We start from the raw sequence: 16,715 nt of genomic DNA, 5'->3' as shown, positions 1-16,715 counted from the left end.
TGACTCAGTTTCATGTGGATTAATGTTCTTCTAAGAAGTGACACAACTGACTGCACACACTCAACACATGAGTTAAAGTCCAATAAAGCAGCAACAGTCAGATTACAATACCATCAGAGGATTTATTGAACAACAGGAGAAAATATTCTGGAGAATTCCATCTAAAGTCAGAGGATTATAAAAACAGGAGTTTCCATCTTGAATAAATTGTCACTGAAGAAAAGAAGTAAATCCTTTAAAACAAGAAATGAAAGCAATTCGACTTTCCATCATTCATTTCAGACACAAGCAGAGACAGTTGGATTAACAACTTGTGTGACGCTCAACAACAAATCAGTTCTCAAGTGTAAAAAAATCACATGAAAACATTTTCAAGACTAAAATAAGTCAACAACAAATGAAGAAATATCACAAAGTAAAAACATGAGTGATGACAATAAAAGAAAAAAGTCAAAGAAGCAGAAACAAAGTATTTGATCCAGCTGATGAGTCCAGATGCTGCTAACCAGGATAATCATCTACATTGAAATAATCAGCCTCACTTTGTACACATTTCAACATTTTCCACCTTTAAACTGATGATGTCATCCAGTTTCAGTGTTTAGTGGATCTTTGACTTCACTAAATGATCTCTTGTTTAATCTGCTTCTTCTCATCTTATTTAAACACACTGAATTCAAAGGATAGAAAATGTAGTTTCAGCACTTTTTAACAGCTTTTAACAGTGTTGTTGATGAAAATCATTTTGGTTGTTTCACAGATTTCACAAGTCAGACACAGTGATAAAAACTATGAAGTGACATCAAATGTGTTTTAAAGACAGAATGAAAAATCTGAAGATCAAGAATGAAGGTTTGACTGTAAAGTGTGACGATGAGTTAAGAGAGAAATAAACCTGGAATTATTTTGATGATTTTAAGATGAGAGTTTGGACAATTAACTAACTTTCCTGATCATCACAGAGAAATCTCAGAGTGACAGATTTTGATATCAGTAGTTTTTGCATCATCAGACTGTCCAACACTGAAATATGGGAAGAGTTTCTCAGTGAAAGTGTCTCTGTGAGTGTAGATGTGAGTCATGTCTTCAGAGTCATAGAAGGACACCTCCCCCCTGTCATAGTCCAGCTGGACTCTGATCCTCTGGAGACTCTTCTTCACTATGACAGCCTGACCAACACCATTAGTGTATTTATTTTTTCCATCACCATACAGTAAACACCACATTCCATATTTTGGTGAAGCATTACACTCTCCCTTCCTGTCAACTGACTCTTTAGCCAAACCCACAGTCCAGCGAGGATGATCTCCTACCTCCACATCCCAGCTGTGTTTCCCTGAACTGAAGCCCTCAGAGCCCAGAACAGTGGTATACTTGGTGTTTCTCTCTGGATTATCAGGAAGTTGCTGCTTTGTGTCTCCACGTTTCACACTGGTCAGATCATCAGACAGATAGAGACAGGGGTATGCAGTGTTTGGGTCCAGAATGACAGGACTGAAGTGGACCTTGTCCTTCATCTTCTCCCACACTCTGAAGGACAGGTTTCCCAGGTGTTTGGCCACATCTATCAGTGCTCCTGAGAGCAGCTGTGGATCTGACAGTGAGCTCTGGGCTCTGGCTCTGGTCTGAGTGTCTTTATAAGTGCTGAGGAACGCCACCTTGTGTTTGTGCAGCTCTTCTTCAACAGCAGAGATGCTGTCTGACAGAGAGGAGATGTGCTCCTGAATCCTCTTCATCTCTCTGCTGATAGTCTTCCCCTTGTGCTCCTCTTCCTCCCTCAGAGCTGCCAGTCTGGACTCCTCTTCCTCTTTCAGGAACTGGTGGAGCTTGTTGAACTCTGCTCTGATCTGCCTCTCTGTGGACAACAGCTGCTTCTTGGAGTGTTGAATCACATCGTTGTACATTTTGTCCACTTGTTTGTATTTGTCCCTCTTGTCCTGCAGAGACTTTAATTCAGATTTCAGCTGGTCCTTCAGGTCACTGACTGCTTGTTCTATAGGAACCACTTTGTGATTCTGGTGGAGAGAAAACTCACAGACAGGACAAATAGCTCTATCTTCATCTTTACAGAACAATTTAGGTTCTTCTGGATGTTTACTGCACACCACCTCCACTTTCTTCTTTACTTTTTCTGTCTCAGATGATCCAATTTTCTGTCTTCCAGCAAAGGAATCAGCCAGTTCCTTCAGTCCAAAGTTTATGCCAGGAACGTCTTTAGATGATTTTCTTTTACAAATCGGACAGTTTTTGTTTTTAGTTTGTTCCCAGAATTTCTTCAGGCAGCTTGAACAGAAACTGTGGTTGCAGCTCAGAGATACAGGATCTCTGAAAGTCTCTGAACACACGTGGCAACTCAGGAAACTTTCAAGAACAGCAGCTCTCTCAGCCATCTCAGGTTTTAACAGCAGGACTCACTAGTTTACAGTCTCTTCACTTAAAATCCTCCAAATATGTGTTTTCTCTCAGAGCTGTCACTCCCTGTAATGGCGTCTCACCTCCTTCCAACAAAGTCAAACTTTACTTTCACTTCAACATCAGTGTCGGTTGAATTATTTCCAGTCATGTAGTTTTGACCCCAGTAGATGGTGCTATGAGTCTTCCAAATGTAAATATTGAACTTTTAATGCAGCACTATTTCCTGTTCAGTCATGTGCTGCATTCTACTCATTTTATTTATTTTAATCTCTGGTGTTTCTTTTGTACTTCACAAAGTATGCACTTCATACAGGTCAGCAATAACAATAAAATATAAAATAAAAACATTTTCAAAAAGGGAGGTTTGTGCTTTTGTCCTGCAGTGATGAGTGAATATTTCTGACTGTGTCAAAGCTCACAGTAAACCAGTTTTACAGCTTTCTTTTCTTCACCAACCTGAACAGGAAACATGTTCTTCCAACGTGTTAGTATCAATGTGCTTCTTTACTGTTTCATTAAATGGTTTGATTCACTAAAAGTTTTCAGTTCAACTCTCACTTTTCTAATGTTGTTTAACCTTTTTATCTATTTTATGTGACCACTTCTCATGACCAATTTCTGATTCTGATTTGTTGATTCATTCACTCAGCAGTTTAAAAAAAAAACATGTTAACAACGCAAGATACTTACATGAAGAGTTTTTACAAAATGTAGTTTTGCAGCTGTTTGATAGTTTGACCAGAAACATCCAGTGACTCATCTTTATAAAGACTGAATCTGGATAAAATTACACTGAACAACTTGTTTCAGCAAGTAACAGATGCACAAACACTGACAAGATTAAACAACACTATAAAGTAAATATATATTATTTGTACAGTTTGAAGTGATTCATTTTCAGCATTTTGTAGCCAAATTCTGATGTGAAATAATGTAATTGTAACAAATACTACAATTTATACACGTAAAAATCTCAAATGTGTCAAAAAAAGTAGCAGAGAAAGTAGCACAAGCATGCACCTGTGCAGTACAACACACTGCACAACATTTTGAAGAGTCGATGTACAGGTGTGTCCTTGTGAGTCTTTTTTGACCCTGTGATGCATAAAAGACACACACAGGCGGAAAATAGACACTCAGTCATAACATGTACAGCATATACTGGATGAAACACTGTGAGTTGCATGAACACTGATCTGTTCATCTGACAGATCATAAAACACAGCAGCAGCTTAAAACAACACAATGGACAGATGATGCTGCAGTCCAAGAGTCTGGTGGGTGGTGGACTCCACCAGTGTTGCTCCTTGTCTCCATCCCCGGTTGTTGCATTCTGGTTTGAGAGCATCTTTGTTTTTGCAGACGATGTGACGCAATTGGCTTGTTCAGGACGTGACCTTCAGCGTGAATTGAGGCGGTTTGTAGCCGAGATTGAAGCAGCCGGGATTAGTCCTTTGATGCCCATTGTCGCGAATTCGTAACATACCACTTTCATTCAGACGGCAGCCAAGACAGCATATCCATTCCCCCACCGCCGGTTTGTGCATATTCAATATGTATCTCTGAAACCTTTACAAGCACTGGTTTCTCATAGGACCAGTCGGAGTGGGGCCTAATCGAAACTCACGTCAGCAACATTTCTCATGCAAATTCTGATGGAAGCTAAATCTCAGAGAAATGTGTCTTTCTGTAGTGAGGTTTGTCTCAAAGACGAACCAAGCCAGTATTCCTTCACGCAAGTTTTTAAACAGGAGATACAGCAGAGAGCACAATTACAGCTCAGTCATTATTAAGCAAAATAAATGAGTTCTTTCAGTGCTTTGAGGAGCACTTATGTTTTTTTTAAAGTGAATATTAAACTCCTTTGATACAGAAACAGCAAAATATTTTATTCAAATATATAAACAAGAACATATTGTTACTGAAACAGACAAAACTAAGAAAATGTGCAAATGAAACAAATACAGTTCTGTTTTCAATAAACTTGTTTTACATAACGTCCATCCTTAAAACCGTGAAAAGTTCAGAATGAATATATGAAGACAGTTATTTGAACCTAAATTATAAATATCAGTTGAACTTTTTGAACTTTTGATCTGGAAACCAAGCGAGCTGACGAACATCAAGTCGGCTCTGTGAATTCATGCCCTGGCTTTTCTTTGGAGACAGCGTCTGATGAAAGCCTTCTCGTCCCATTCGCTGGGGGAAAGCGTGTGAGGGCCGTTGTTGACACAGAGAACCGTCATCTTCTCGGCGTACTCAAGGTTTTGCAGCAGCTGAAGACAAAAACAGCAAGAGAGGAAGTTCAGGAAAATACAGACCGGTGTGTACACAAACACAGCAGATACACAAGCTGTGTTCCTTGTTGTATACTTTAAACAGCTCTCTTACAAAGTACATGTTGTTTCCTGATTCATGTAGTTGGGGCACAAAACCTCATTATAAAATGATGCTGTAAACTCTGACTGCTGTAGTCTGTTGAGTGAGATGACTTACATCTGTCATGTAACTGTGCAGAGGATTGTGGATCAAATTAGCCAGAAAAACATGCAGAACTTGCACAGTGGCAAATCTGACTAGATGTAGTTGAACATTCAGTTGTTTTTGGCAAACTGTATTTGACCTATCATGTACTAGGAACACCAATTCTTCTTCTGGTATTCAATACACTATAGCAGAATGGGTACTGGAATGCATCCATAGACTTACTTAAAAACACTTTAAAATATAAATTATTTTTTGTCACTTCAGGCCCACGCTGACAGGCTGTAAACACAAAAGAACCTGCTACAAAGAGTTACTCAGTTAAACATCTACCAGTTACAGAGCAACATTACCATGCATTGGAGTCTCTTATTTTTTGGCTATCTGATGAATGTAAGCCAAGTCACTGTAGTCAGAGCTCTGTTTTTGGTCTACTACACACGTTCACCAGGAGTTGGTAACTGCATCTGTCGGCCATTTGGCGCCGATCGGTTACTGTTCAGTGGCATTTTTTCTATTTAAACAGCTGCCTGCTGCCAGACATGGTGAGAGTTGACAGTCTCAGGTAAAAGCACTCACTTTTGGTGTGATGAAGAAGTACTGGGATGTTGTTTCTTTGCAGGCGGTGCGGACCACGATGTCAAAGACTCTTCTTTCATTTACAGGATCCATTCCCTGCACAACACGACAGACACATCCATGTAAGCAGAGGGATGACTGCAGCTGGATTAATGCCTATCGGTATGCGAATGTCTGAATACATAAACATTTAAAAGACCGAAACATTCTTTACACAAAAGTTAAAATCCTTGAAGACAGGAACACAAACGCTGATCCTTTAAATCTGTCTGGTGAGTGGTTTGATCCCTCAAAGATCAGTGAGAAAATAGAAAAATGTGCTTATTTGCTAACAAGTGAAGAGACAATAAATGACAAAATAAACAAATATGAAACACAGCAAAAAGAAGAGAGGTCTGAGGCACTTCGACTGCTGTGACTGTGGGTTAGCTACCTGATTGATCTCGTCCACCACTCTGAAAGGACACCGGTTGAGCTCCTGTAAGGCCATGAGGTACAGCATGGTGGAGACGCTGCGCTCTCCTCCGCTCTGATGGTGAGCCGTCAACTCGTGGAGCTGAGTGCTGCTGTGGAACTTCACCCGGATGCGGATCCCATACTTATCATACTCCTCCTGCAGTGCAAAGACGGCAGGGTTAATAATTAAAATCTAATCAACCCACACCAAAAACAATGCCCATAAGAGAAAGGTCAGCATTCTAGCCATCAACAACAGTGATTGAATGACCTGGAATGTAAATGTCAGATTCTATATTTGAATAAAAATGTCTTCCTCACTCTCAGATCAACTGGGGAGGTTCACCATTCACATGCAGGTTGTACATCAAAGCACTGTTTAGACTGTCAGATCTTATTTTAACCTCCTAAAACCCCAAGCAGTTGCTGGGTGTTTTTCCTTTCTCCTATTGCATTTTTACTCACTGTGGGCTCATTATTCACTGCAATATAAAGTCCAGTACCTCTATGGAAACAGCACAACTGTGAATACAAGTAGAGAGGACTCAAAAATGTCTTTTGGGAATTAACATGAAACAACATATAGAACATTGTTGTCCACAGGTGTAAATAATACTGGAAAATGACAACACTGCATACTGTAAATATTTAAGCACTTTGATTTAATTTTTTTTTGCCAAATTTGCCTTCTATCAGCTTTGTGTGAACACAGCCTGGTTGAGCGATTGCTTCAAAGAGACAAATGATTAGCTTTAGCTGGTTCTATGTATATCTACAGTCCATGTTTGCAAGATATGCTGACATATAACGAATGTAAACATATAGATGCCACCCTTACAGACCATATGAAGACGTGAGAGAAGAGAAAATTATTCTTAATGAGCAATCAAAAGCTGTGGGAAGTCACTGAATTTCAGACACAAAGTCCCTGAATTTTTGTTATGTGACCGTTAGTTGCAACCAATGAAAACAGTTCACTATTGGCAAAAAAATATAATGGAGACGTGATCTGGTCACAATTTTAAGCTTCGATTTGGTGAAGTTTTCATACCGATGGCACATTATAGACAAAAGACTGACCGATTTGTTCTGTTTTTACAGTTTCTGGCTGTAAATGGTGTAGTTTTAGTGATGTGATTAAGGATAATAAGCCTTTCAAAGCCCCCAGAAGGTTCTAGGATTCAGATACTTACATCACAGTTTTACTGAATAAATGAGAAATGTGAAAAACAGAGTAAATATTATTTGACGGAATTTTATTTTAAAAAATGGCATGTTGGATATGAGTATTTCACTCACTGTCACACAGCTTTAAAGTGGGACGTCAGCAGTCAAGGGTTAATTCTTATCAAATCTATTTAAGTCAGCTTAGTGAATAACAGAAACAACTGCTGAAATCCCCTTTTAACCCTGAGATACCAGTGTGTCTACATTACCTCATTCTCTGAGTGCAGATCAACCTCTCCTGCACACTGCATGGAGCGAAAGAAATCACTGAACTTGTCGTTTATCTGTTCAACCAGCTGCTTCAGAGGATTCAGCCAGCGCTCCTTAGCCTGGGACACACATCATGAATAATGTCATCCTGGAACATATCACTGAACAAAAAATAAATAAACATGAAAAAAAATCTGAGTGGAACCAAAGCAGTAACATGAACACACACCTCTGATATGTTCTGTCTGTAGGCGTTCAGGGCGTTGCTCTTCTCTTCCAGCTCTTTCTCCAGATGTTTGATCTCCTGCTCTCTCCTGTTGTACTCGTCAACAACCTTAAAGGATGGCAACACAACAAATATTTATGTTCTGAAGAAAGCTAAATGAGTTGTTCGGCATTTATTGGAAATAGTAATTATCAAAGGTCTGATCACACTGCCCTGTAGAGAATAGAAGGTAGTTTCCAGATTATATTTTTATATATGAAGTGTCACTTCACTTGATTTTTGAAGGCATTTCCAGTTCCAGCAATAAAAAGTAGTATTTTTATTTGACATTTCCAGGCCAGTTCCACATGATTCTGGAGAAAGCTGGTTCAAAATGCATCTGATTTCTAAGAGTTAAGTCCTGACTTTGATTTAAACATTAAACTCTGATTGCTATGCGTGCTCACATTTTCACTGAGGCCAGTGAAGCACTCGGCTCTGGACCGCTCCTCATTCAGCATGGCCTCGATCTCATCCAACGTGTCGGGCAGCTTGCTGAAAGCCTGCAGAAACAAGAACCATAAATTAATATTACTATTTCATACTATAAAAGGCTTCCACATCAGCTGTTAGACAATAACAATGTTCTTTAGGCTTGCTTCACTCGTTCAGATAATAACGTTGTGATAAACACTAACATTGCGCAGGTCTTCAGGTAATGACTGATCAGGTTGCATCCTACAGGTGGCCTGCGCTCTCTTCAACAAGCCTTTGCACTGTTCTGTCAGCTGGACTTTCCTGTGCTCCAGTCGGCTGCATTTTTGCTGCAAAAACACATGGAAAGTTAACACAGAGCAGCGATACAGAATGTGGAGAAGATGAAATGCATGAAAGCACACCATGAGCACTGCAGCAGGAGGATGATTAGTGGTGTGAGGGCTTTGAAGCCATCAACTGTACACTGTACATGGATGTGTGTGAAATATTTACATCAGTGGTCTTCAGTTCAGAGGCACGCTCTCTACAGTCATTCTCCAGCTTTGTCTTCTCTGCTGTCAGTCCCACCGTCTCCAAAGCCAGATAGACTTTCTCCATGGTCAGCTTTGCTCTTAGCTGTAAGTGATGGAGACAAAAGAAAACAGGATACAAAGATTCAAAGGTTTTTTTTTTTTTTAAAAAAAAGGCAGAGAAAATTCACGAAGAGAATAAAACAAAGGAAAAGGTTGCATCTCTAAAAAGCTCCTGACAAAATATCAGAAATGGCCTGGGAACCACTAGAGGTTCAGAGGGTTAAATGTGTGACAATATTTGCCAGAAAACAGAGCTGAGATGCAATAAATACAGGAACAGACAGAAACGTCGGTGTAGAGAAACACAAGAGAACATTGGACAATATCCAAAATGTTAATGTCAACCTTCTACAGATAACAAATACAATGCAGCCGCACCAGGTTCTCGGTTATAAGTTGATTCATACCTTCATTTGGGCCATGAACTCAGTGACTATGGTCACCTTCTGGGAATTGACGGCTGCAATTTTCTCTTTAGTTTCCTCTTCGACCTTCTTCAGGTCAATAACATTGTGCTCCATCTGCTTCAGACTGAAACGGCAAAGAGATCAGTTTTTAAAGTTTGCAACTAATGTCTCTTTACAGACTTGATCTGCTAGTGAAGACATTTGTAAAACATCTTGATCCAGAGGAACAATAAAATGTGCATGTTAGTTGCCTATGACCTCTCAAGGCAGCCTTACCTGTCCTGTTTGGTGCTGATTTTTTGCTCCAGTTGTCTCTTTTTACCCTTCAGTTCAGAGAGTTGCTTCTTCTCTGCCAACAGTTCATTGTCACGCCGATCGAGTGCGGCCGTTTCCTTCTGCAGGGCCTTCATCCGTTCATCAATTTCTCGTAGCTTTAACTGACAGGCCTGGTCACAACAGAGGTTAACAATCAAACTCTGGCCTCAGTTAAAGTCTAAACAATAACAATGTAACAGTGAAAAGTCTCAGGGTACAGCACATTTAAAGGAAAACTGATCAAACACTAACGAAGTAAAAGGTTTGGGTCGCGCTTACAACTTCTATGTCAGTTTCTCACCTTCATCTGCTGCTCCAGCTGCCGTTTCTCTTCAGCATCCACAGTGATGGTGAGGTACTGCGAGGAGTGCACTGCAGAGTTACTGGTACTAATCTGATTTGAGTAAAAGGATCTTTTCACGGTGTATCTCTCCTCCGTTGTAAATAACACCTTCAGATAGGGCTCCTCAATCACCTGAGAGAACAAAAGACATAAAGATGAAGGTCACAGATATCCATTTCAATCCAGTTTCAATCAGATGTACGTCACTATCCAAAGCGGCGTACATCTGAGAGTAAATACAACACAAAGAACTCCAAGACGGTTACAATTATGATTTCACTTTACTCCAGTGATTCAGCGAGAAACTTCAGGAGAAAAATATACAGCAGTGAGATTTAACTCACTCTATGTATAGACAGTCAGGAGACAATTTACCAATTTGACATAAAATCAAATAACGTAATTTACTGACATATCTGAATATGTAACATTATATAATTTTTATAGCAATGGTAATGTCCATTTACAACCCTTACCACGACTATCTATCACCACAGAAGAGTTAATATTTTCAGAAGAGGCACGTACTGTTTTAATCATGGCTTTGGTTTGGTCATTGCCCACCGGGACATCGTGCACCTTGTACTGGTGACAGAGGTAACTCATCACCTCATCAGGGGCATCAAACATCTCACGGAGGTAAGTAAAGAACCCAAAACGCCTGCAAATAAAAGGTAAGACCAAGTACAGATAAAACATAATAACAAAACGGCAACATTATAGATGAAGATTAGACTGCAAAAATATATGAATATAGATAGAACTGAATGTGTCAGTGATTACAGATCAATTAATCTGACATTTTTCTTACCTCAGGGACTCGATATTTCGGGAAGGTGTTCGCTTAGAACACGACAGGTCCGGAGCACAAATGGAGTTCACTTTCAAGTTCATCTTGTCACGGACCTGAGAGTCAGAAAAGACCAACCTCCAGTTCGTCTTCGTGAGGGAAAACATATATTGAGTTTGAAAAAAATCATAGCATGCAGCAAACTTACCTCGGTCATGAACTTCTCCATGTCGTCTTTCCTCTGGAAGACAAATGCCCGAAGGTCGTGGAATGAGATGTGGTTCTCCACATACTTAGCAAATTTAGGATCCCTCACATTGATCTGAGGAATAAAGACAGAATTAGTATTAGCACTCCACAACCAACATTAAAACACATAAAACGCTTCCTGAATATTTTTTCGGGCATTTTGTAAAGATTTGCAGACAAAACACAAAAGCCGAAAAGTCAAGAAAACCAACTGGAATTCTTTTTCAGGCATCCTGCTATCCGGAAATGTGCTCATTGTGGGGCTATTCTCCATAACTAGTTACACTCTGGTAAAATGGTTGCTTTGTATCCATTTTTTTTAAAATTTCCAACATGTAAATAACTCAGGTATAAATCACGCCTTAAATAAAGGCATAGGATCTTAACTGTAATGTTTACTTTCCTAATCACTAGCCTTTTTACTGGAGGACACTTTAGCAGCAGCTGTTTTAGATACGCAATATAAAAATGTTGTCTTGACATAACTGTTTTATTTTGTTTGTGCTGCATGTTTGCAATCTTATTTATTTGTAGATTTTGTTTCATTATTTTTTAAATTTGACATTTGTTTTATTGTAAAGCATGCCTTAAATATTTTCATATGGTGTTACACAAATCAAGGTATTACCATTTCTAATGTGCCATGCATTGATTATCCATGCACAGCTTATAAATGCTACAGTTATGGGTTGAAGTAAAGTTCTGTCTTCATGGTTTACTGGAACTCACCACCAGCATCATCGGCTCATGGACATTTCCAACAAATACTTGTTTGTTTTTCCTGAGCCACTGGAGGGCAGCATGCGTGTCCTTGTGGCGTCCTCGCAGCTTCTCCTCTTTGGCATTCATCATGTTGTTCATGTCTCTGAGCTTCCTCTCCAAACCTGGCAATAGACATAAATAAACATAATCTATGTGAACCACAGACTGAGGCCTCTCAATTAATCTATCAGGTGGTCTTCAACAGTGAAAACAGTCAAATGTAAATGTGGCAAAACAGTAGATCTTTGTTTTTGGAAACGCGTAATGTGGGGAAACTCACTTTTGGACTCTGCAATGAGATGGTCCTTCTCCCTGCGCAGGTCAGCCTTGTCTCCTTCGATCTTGGCTCTGTCTTCCTGGATATGCCTCAGCTCCATGTTGACGGCATTGATGCGTGGGGTCACGTCTGGTTGGTCGCCAACTTTGGCAAGCTCTGCCTTCAAGTCTTCGATGATTCGCTTGGTGTTACTGATTCGCTTCTGGTGGTCCTCCTCCTCCATCTGCTTCAGCTTGAGCGTTTGTTTAATATCTTCAATCTGTGGAGAAGAGAAGGGTAGAGCTCTCATTAGCTCTGAAATAAAGCTGTTGTTATGCTGTGATAAAGGTTAGATGGACAGGAAACAATAGCAGCTATATAAAATATAATTGCATCACAAATAAAACAAAAGATACAGATTCATACGGCATAATTCAAATGTATTTAATGCAAAACAGGAATATGCACATAGTAGATGATGAATTATCAACTATGACGGCAGCAGGGCTTTTTCCTCCCACTCAGCCTCACCTCTTTGTGTTTTCGATCCAACTGATCTTGTTTCTGTTTGCACTTCAGAGAGGCGTCTTTGATGGCAGCAGTCTGAAAAACACCAACCTCATTTTAATCATCCTGATAATATCACAGACTTCAGACGTATTCATTCTGCTGTCAAAAACATGCTCTAAACGTGGAGCCTCTCTATCCTTAATGACATTCTAAAGGTTTGTACTTAAATAGTTCCGTATTCACCAATAAAGTTATTATGCACCGTCTCTCCTGTCAAAAAGTCATACTTCAAAAATGACAAATTGATAAATGGATTCTTTAACGAGCCAATATGAAGTTCTTTCACAGGTTGCAGCGAGGTAACATTGGTATGTATGGTAACCTCAAATCTATGAGTAGAAGCAAAGAGATGTAGCCCTCGCAGGTTCTAGAAAGGAAATAAGGGCAACTGCGAGACAGCTGCTCTTTCTACAACAGAATGACAAACTAGCTGGTAGAATAGAATAGCCTGGATTTCATATGAGGCATGTCAGGCCGCTAAGGAGCAGTGTCTTCTGTGGGAGAGAATGAGTCCTTTGCTGTGGATTTTGAGTTTTATAAGTTTGCAGACTGCTTCCATGAACAAAAAATGATAACACATCATAGGGGGAAACCCAAAAAGCAGACTACAGGTTCTGTAAGGCACAAATGTCACATTGTAGACCTATTAGACAACAATAACTTTAGCTTTGTCACCTTTGTTTTTATTTGTGCCTCTGTGGGCTGCAGCTGGTTCTCAATCAGCTGGATTTTCCTCAGCATGGGTGCATGAGCCTGCTTCAGGGCAGAAAGCTGTCTTTTGGCCTCTTCACGCTCCTTCTTCACGCCTTCAAGCTCCTTGCGGGTGGTTTCATACTCCTGGTGTCACAGGGAAGAAGAAATAGCAAGCTGTCAAAAATAAAAATCACCTTTTCTATGACTGCATAATATGACTGCTTCTCTCTTGCACACATGGTTTAATCCTGACCACTCACCACCCATGGTTTCTTCTTATCAAGCAACTCAATCACATCCAGATGTCTCTTCCTTTCATAGTAGCGATTAACATCATGCTTGTTCCTCTCATTCCTCTGCTTGGTCTTCTCCAGGAAGCTTGCCTTCTCCTTCACAACGTTCTACACAGAGGCAAAGCAGCAACAATGGTTAAAAAAAATCTAAAAACCCTCAGACAAATATGCCTTTACACCTTTTAAGTGACGTGAAAAAACATGCGTTCACATAATTTTTCCACAAACTGTTTTTACTGTTTTTAAATGCCAGAGATCAAAGGCAAAATAAGAAACCGGTACAAGCAGCAACTTGTGTAAACTGCTGTACACAGAAACTGAATGTCACCTCCAGTTCTCTTTCCTTGTTGCGGAAGTTTTTCAGCTCGCAGTGGTACTCGTACATCTCTGGTGGACCCACTGATTTCTCAGTCGCCTCCAGCAACTCAACTTTGGACATCTTTGCAAACTCGCCCACTTTCTCCTGCACGGAAAAACAGAACCACATCAACAGAGAGAAGGGAAACGGTGAGAACTCCAAAGCATATTTGAACAGCGACCACTCTGTATCTGCAGAATTCTATTGCAGTAACACAAACACACCTGAGGGAGAAACTGGCAGAGGTTGCTGACTTGGATACGCAGAGCCTTGACCTCCTCTTCTACCGTTTTTTGGTTGCAGTGTTTCCAATTCAGCATCCACAGTGACTGATTGTTCTCCTGATGGATCTCTCTGTTTATCACTACATTGCCACCACTCTTGTACCTTAAATCACAAAGAGTTTGATTATAACTTTTTTCTTAAATCAGAGTTAATAGTTAATTTCTAAACATGAGTATCAGGAACTTTTAAAAACATGCATCACAAATATGCATCTCATAAGTTTGTATTGGTAAAGTGACAGTGTGTGCAGTGTATTTTGCATAACTTACAGTTCAATCTCAATATAGCCTTTACTGCATCCACGTTTGACATAGAGTCCAACCTACAAATGAAAAAAACAAATCAACACTTTAATAATCAGAATCTGAATTCCAATTAATGTATTTGTCAGCTCAATGAGACACACTATTACATGTGACATAAGAAGAGAGTCAACAATTGAAGTAACTGTAAACATAGCACCTATTTTATGCTGACCTATCTGCTAACCTTCATTTAAGCTTACTCGCTGGTCTTCTGGAAAATAAAAGCCAGCAAAAAAGTGCTGTGTTCTTTTGCTGATTACCTTGTCACCTCTGCCCAGAACAGCAGTTTTCCCAGCCAGACCCAGACAGATGGCACACACAATGCTAGACTTGCCAGTTCCATTGGCTCCAATAATCATGTTCAGATTAGGTCCAGGACGCACCTCAGAGTAATCATAGGTCCTGTAAGAACACAAAGTAGATATTTATGCACATTCACCAGTTGTTGATTAAATCCCTACAAACTCATCTGTGTATTTAAGCTAAAAAAAATTGTCAGAAAAAAATCCCTTTCTGCCCTCAATATTTAATCTACAGCATCACTTCCTCTTGAACATGCAGAGCTATAAAGTCCTTGCCTCTTCCTACACTCTTCCACGCTCTGTGACAGCTCAAGCACACCAGCTCACCTACAACTCTGCTCAAATGCTGTTAAACTCCTCTGCACTAAACAATGACAAGCTATAATAAAGAAGTCGTCCAGCCAAACACGTTCGAGTTGGAAAACAGTTCTGAAGAAGAAAAATGATACAGAAATCTCTATCCTGCAAGTTGACAGGAACTGCTCCGTATATTTGTTGGACGTGAACCCTAGGAGTGAATCCATGTTTTTGAGACTGTCCTCAGTACGCATCATTTTGATAATTAATCATTTTTTAAAAAAGAAAGAAAGAAGAAATTTTAACCTGGGAGGTTCTTTAAGGGTTTTTAAGATGTTTTAAGGCAGAGGTGGGCTACCTTGCCTAAAATAAAGAACCATGTCCACTAACATCATGAAAATAATTCTGAAACCATAAACCTGACTCTATATTTATATGATACATTATGATCTGGAAAGTTCTGTTTGGAAAATACTTACAACTTTCATGAACTCATTAAACTTCAAATCTCCTGTAGATCATGTGGTTGAAAAACACATGTAGTACTTATTATTTCAAAATAATAATGGACCTGTTCCTGCATGTTGCTCGCCCTCTTTCTATTCAGTTTTTTCCTGTCTCTCTTTAATTGTCCATATAATAAGGGGCAAAAAAAGACAATCTTTCAAAAGAATCCCATGTTACATTAGTCCTGTTACAACACAAGCTTTCTTTGTAGCTCCTCTGAAGGCCATGATGGTCTTTAAAGCAAGCCACAGAGTCAAAGCACAGAGGACCATTTCACCCGATAGTACTACTAAAAGCTTCTTGACTCCATCATGCTGAAGGTTTAAAGTGAAAAACCGGCTTGCAGCCGATCCTAACCTCCCAAAGTTGTGTTCATTTAGGAGGCTTTCCTTAATGAAGTAATAATGTTTCGTATAGCATGTGCAATATTAGATGCTTATTCAGTGCACATTTGCTGTAAAAAAAAAAAAAAAAAAAGGTTAAACAGCATGTTGAAAACACCTCAGTGTAAAATGGGCCAACAGTATCACAAACTTCGGCTTGCAAAATAAAACTAAAGCATTTCTGTATGCCAATTTCAACAAAAGCTTAATGTTGTTAAATAGATGGGAGCAGAATCGCTACATTAGTATATAAACTGACTGCAGTAGCTTTAATTGGGTGGACCTGACAATCTGGAAACTCATCACAGAAGCTCTGTGAAATAGAATATGCTAGAAATAGATACGATCATTACTGATTTGGCGTTTTCCCTTAAGACCTTGAGACATGAATGGGTCCCCACTTCAACCCCTGACTTGAACTAGTCGCTTAAAATGTGATGACAGGTGATGTTAAATTCACTGATTTGTATTCTGCATGAATACAGTAGGTTTATGTTGTCGTAGTTATTTTAGAGCCACTGCAGCAGTTAGTTGGAGTCTAGCAGCTTATTTTAGGGCGTATATGCTTTCGTTATGTTTATAAGGTCAAATCATCATGATACGGTGCCATACAGTTCTGACACGTTAGCTTGCGTCCTAGCTTAGCCGTGCAACTGTGGCTAACAACAGACTGCTCGGCTGACAGACGCTGGTCTGCGGTGTTGACGAGCAGCTGAGGAGGGGCAACTTACAGGAAGTTTTTCATGGTGATGCGAAGTATGGCTCCCTCCACGAACCGCTCCTCTCCGTCGGTCCCAGCGGTCTGACTGGCCGCGGACATGGTCCCTCTGGAGGTTTGTGAGCTCCTGCTGCTATGACTGAGCCGCTGCTTCTTGCCGGACGATGCCATAGCGACCAGAACCGCGAGCACGCTCACTGGGTCCACTTGGTTCGCGCGCTTTGCTAACTAGTAGC

General features: G+C 40.0%; 2 protein-coding genes across 2 annotated transcripts; both read right to left on the bottom strand.

Moving 5' to 3' along the window:
* LOC127534906 (nuclear factor 7, ovary-like) lies at positions 1-2,514 on the bottom strand. The gene has a single exon (XM_051951283.1). The coding sequence runs from the start codon at positions 2,388-2,390 to the stop codon at positions 957-959; it is 1,434 nt and encodes a 477-aa protein (XP_051807243.1). The 5' UTR covers positions 2,391-2,514; the 3' UTR covers positions 1-956.
* A 752-nt stretch (positions 2,515-3,266) lies between these two features.
* Positions 3,267-16,715, bottom strand: smc5 (structural maintenance of chromosomes 5). The gene is made up of 24 exons (XM_051951151.1): positions 16,493-16,715; positions 14,533-14,674; positions 14,237-14,289; positions 13,907-14,069; positions 13,653-13,787; positions 13,292-13,432; positions 13,014-13,175; positions 12,300-12,371; positions 11,793-12,048; positions 11,480-11,634; positions 10,710-10,823; positions 10,523-10,617; positions 10,240-10,372; positions 9,670-9,843; positions 9,330-9,499; positions 9,054-9,177; positions 8,567-8,689; positions 8,275-8,400; positions 8,044-8,139; positions 7,601-7,705; positions 7,371-7,490; positions 5,912-6,091; positions 5,479-5,574; positions 3,267-4,691 (listed from the first exon to the last, which is right to left on the bottom strand). Exons 1-24 carry the CDS (start codon positions 16,648-16,650, stop codon positions 4,557-4,559), a joined length of 3,228 nt encoding a protein of 1,075 aa, XP_051807111.1. The 5' UTR covers positions 16,651-16,715; the 3' UTR covers positions 3,267-4,556.

This window comes from Acanthochromis polyacanthus, chromosome 7 (genome assembly GCF_021347895.1).
Source record: "Acanthochromis polyacanthus isolate Apoly-LR-REF ecotype Palm Island chromosome 7, KAUST_Apoly_ChrSc, whole genome shotgun sequence".
NCBI lineage: Eukaryota > Metazoa > Chordata > Actinopteri > Pomacentridae > Acanthochromis > Acanthochromis polyacanthus.
Note: the sequence above shows the minus strand (reverse complement) of the source record. Positions and strands in the feature narration are given on the sequence as shown.

What these genes read in the sequence shown, in the direction of transcription:
- LOC127534906 (XM_051951283.1), bottom strand. Translation starts at nt 2,390, where the DNA reads ATGGCTGAGAGAGCTGCTGTTCTTGAAAGTTTCCTGAGTTGCCACGTG.
- smc5 (XM_051951151.1), bottom strand. Translation starts at nt 16,650, where the DNA reads ATGGCATCGTCCGGCAAGAAGCAGCGGCTCAGTCATAGCAGCAGGAGC. An exon ending in TGGATCGAAAACACAAAGAG is followed by an intron (nt 12,049 to 12,299) that starts GTGAGGCTGAGT and finishes TCTTCTCCACAG; the next exon opens with ATTGAAGATATTAAACAAAC. An exon ending in TCTCATTGCAGAGTCCAAAA is followed by an intron (nt 11,635 to 11,792) that starts GTGAGTTTCCCC and finishes GTCTATTGCCAG; the next exon opens with GTTTGGAGAGGAAGCTCAGA.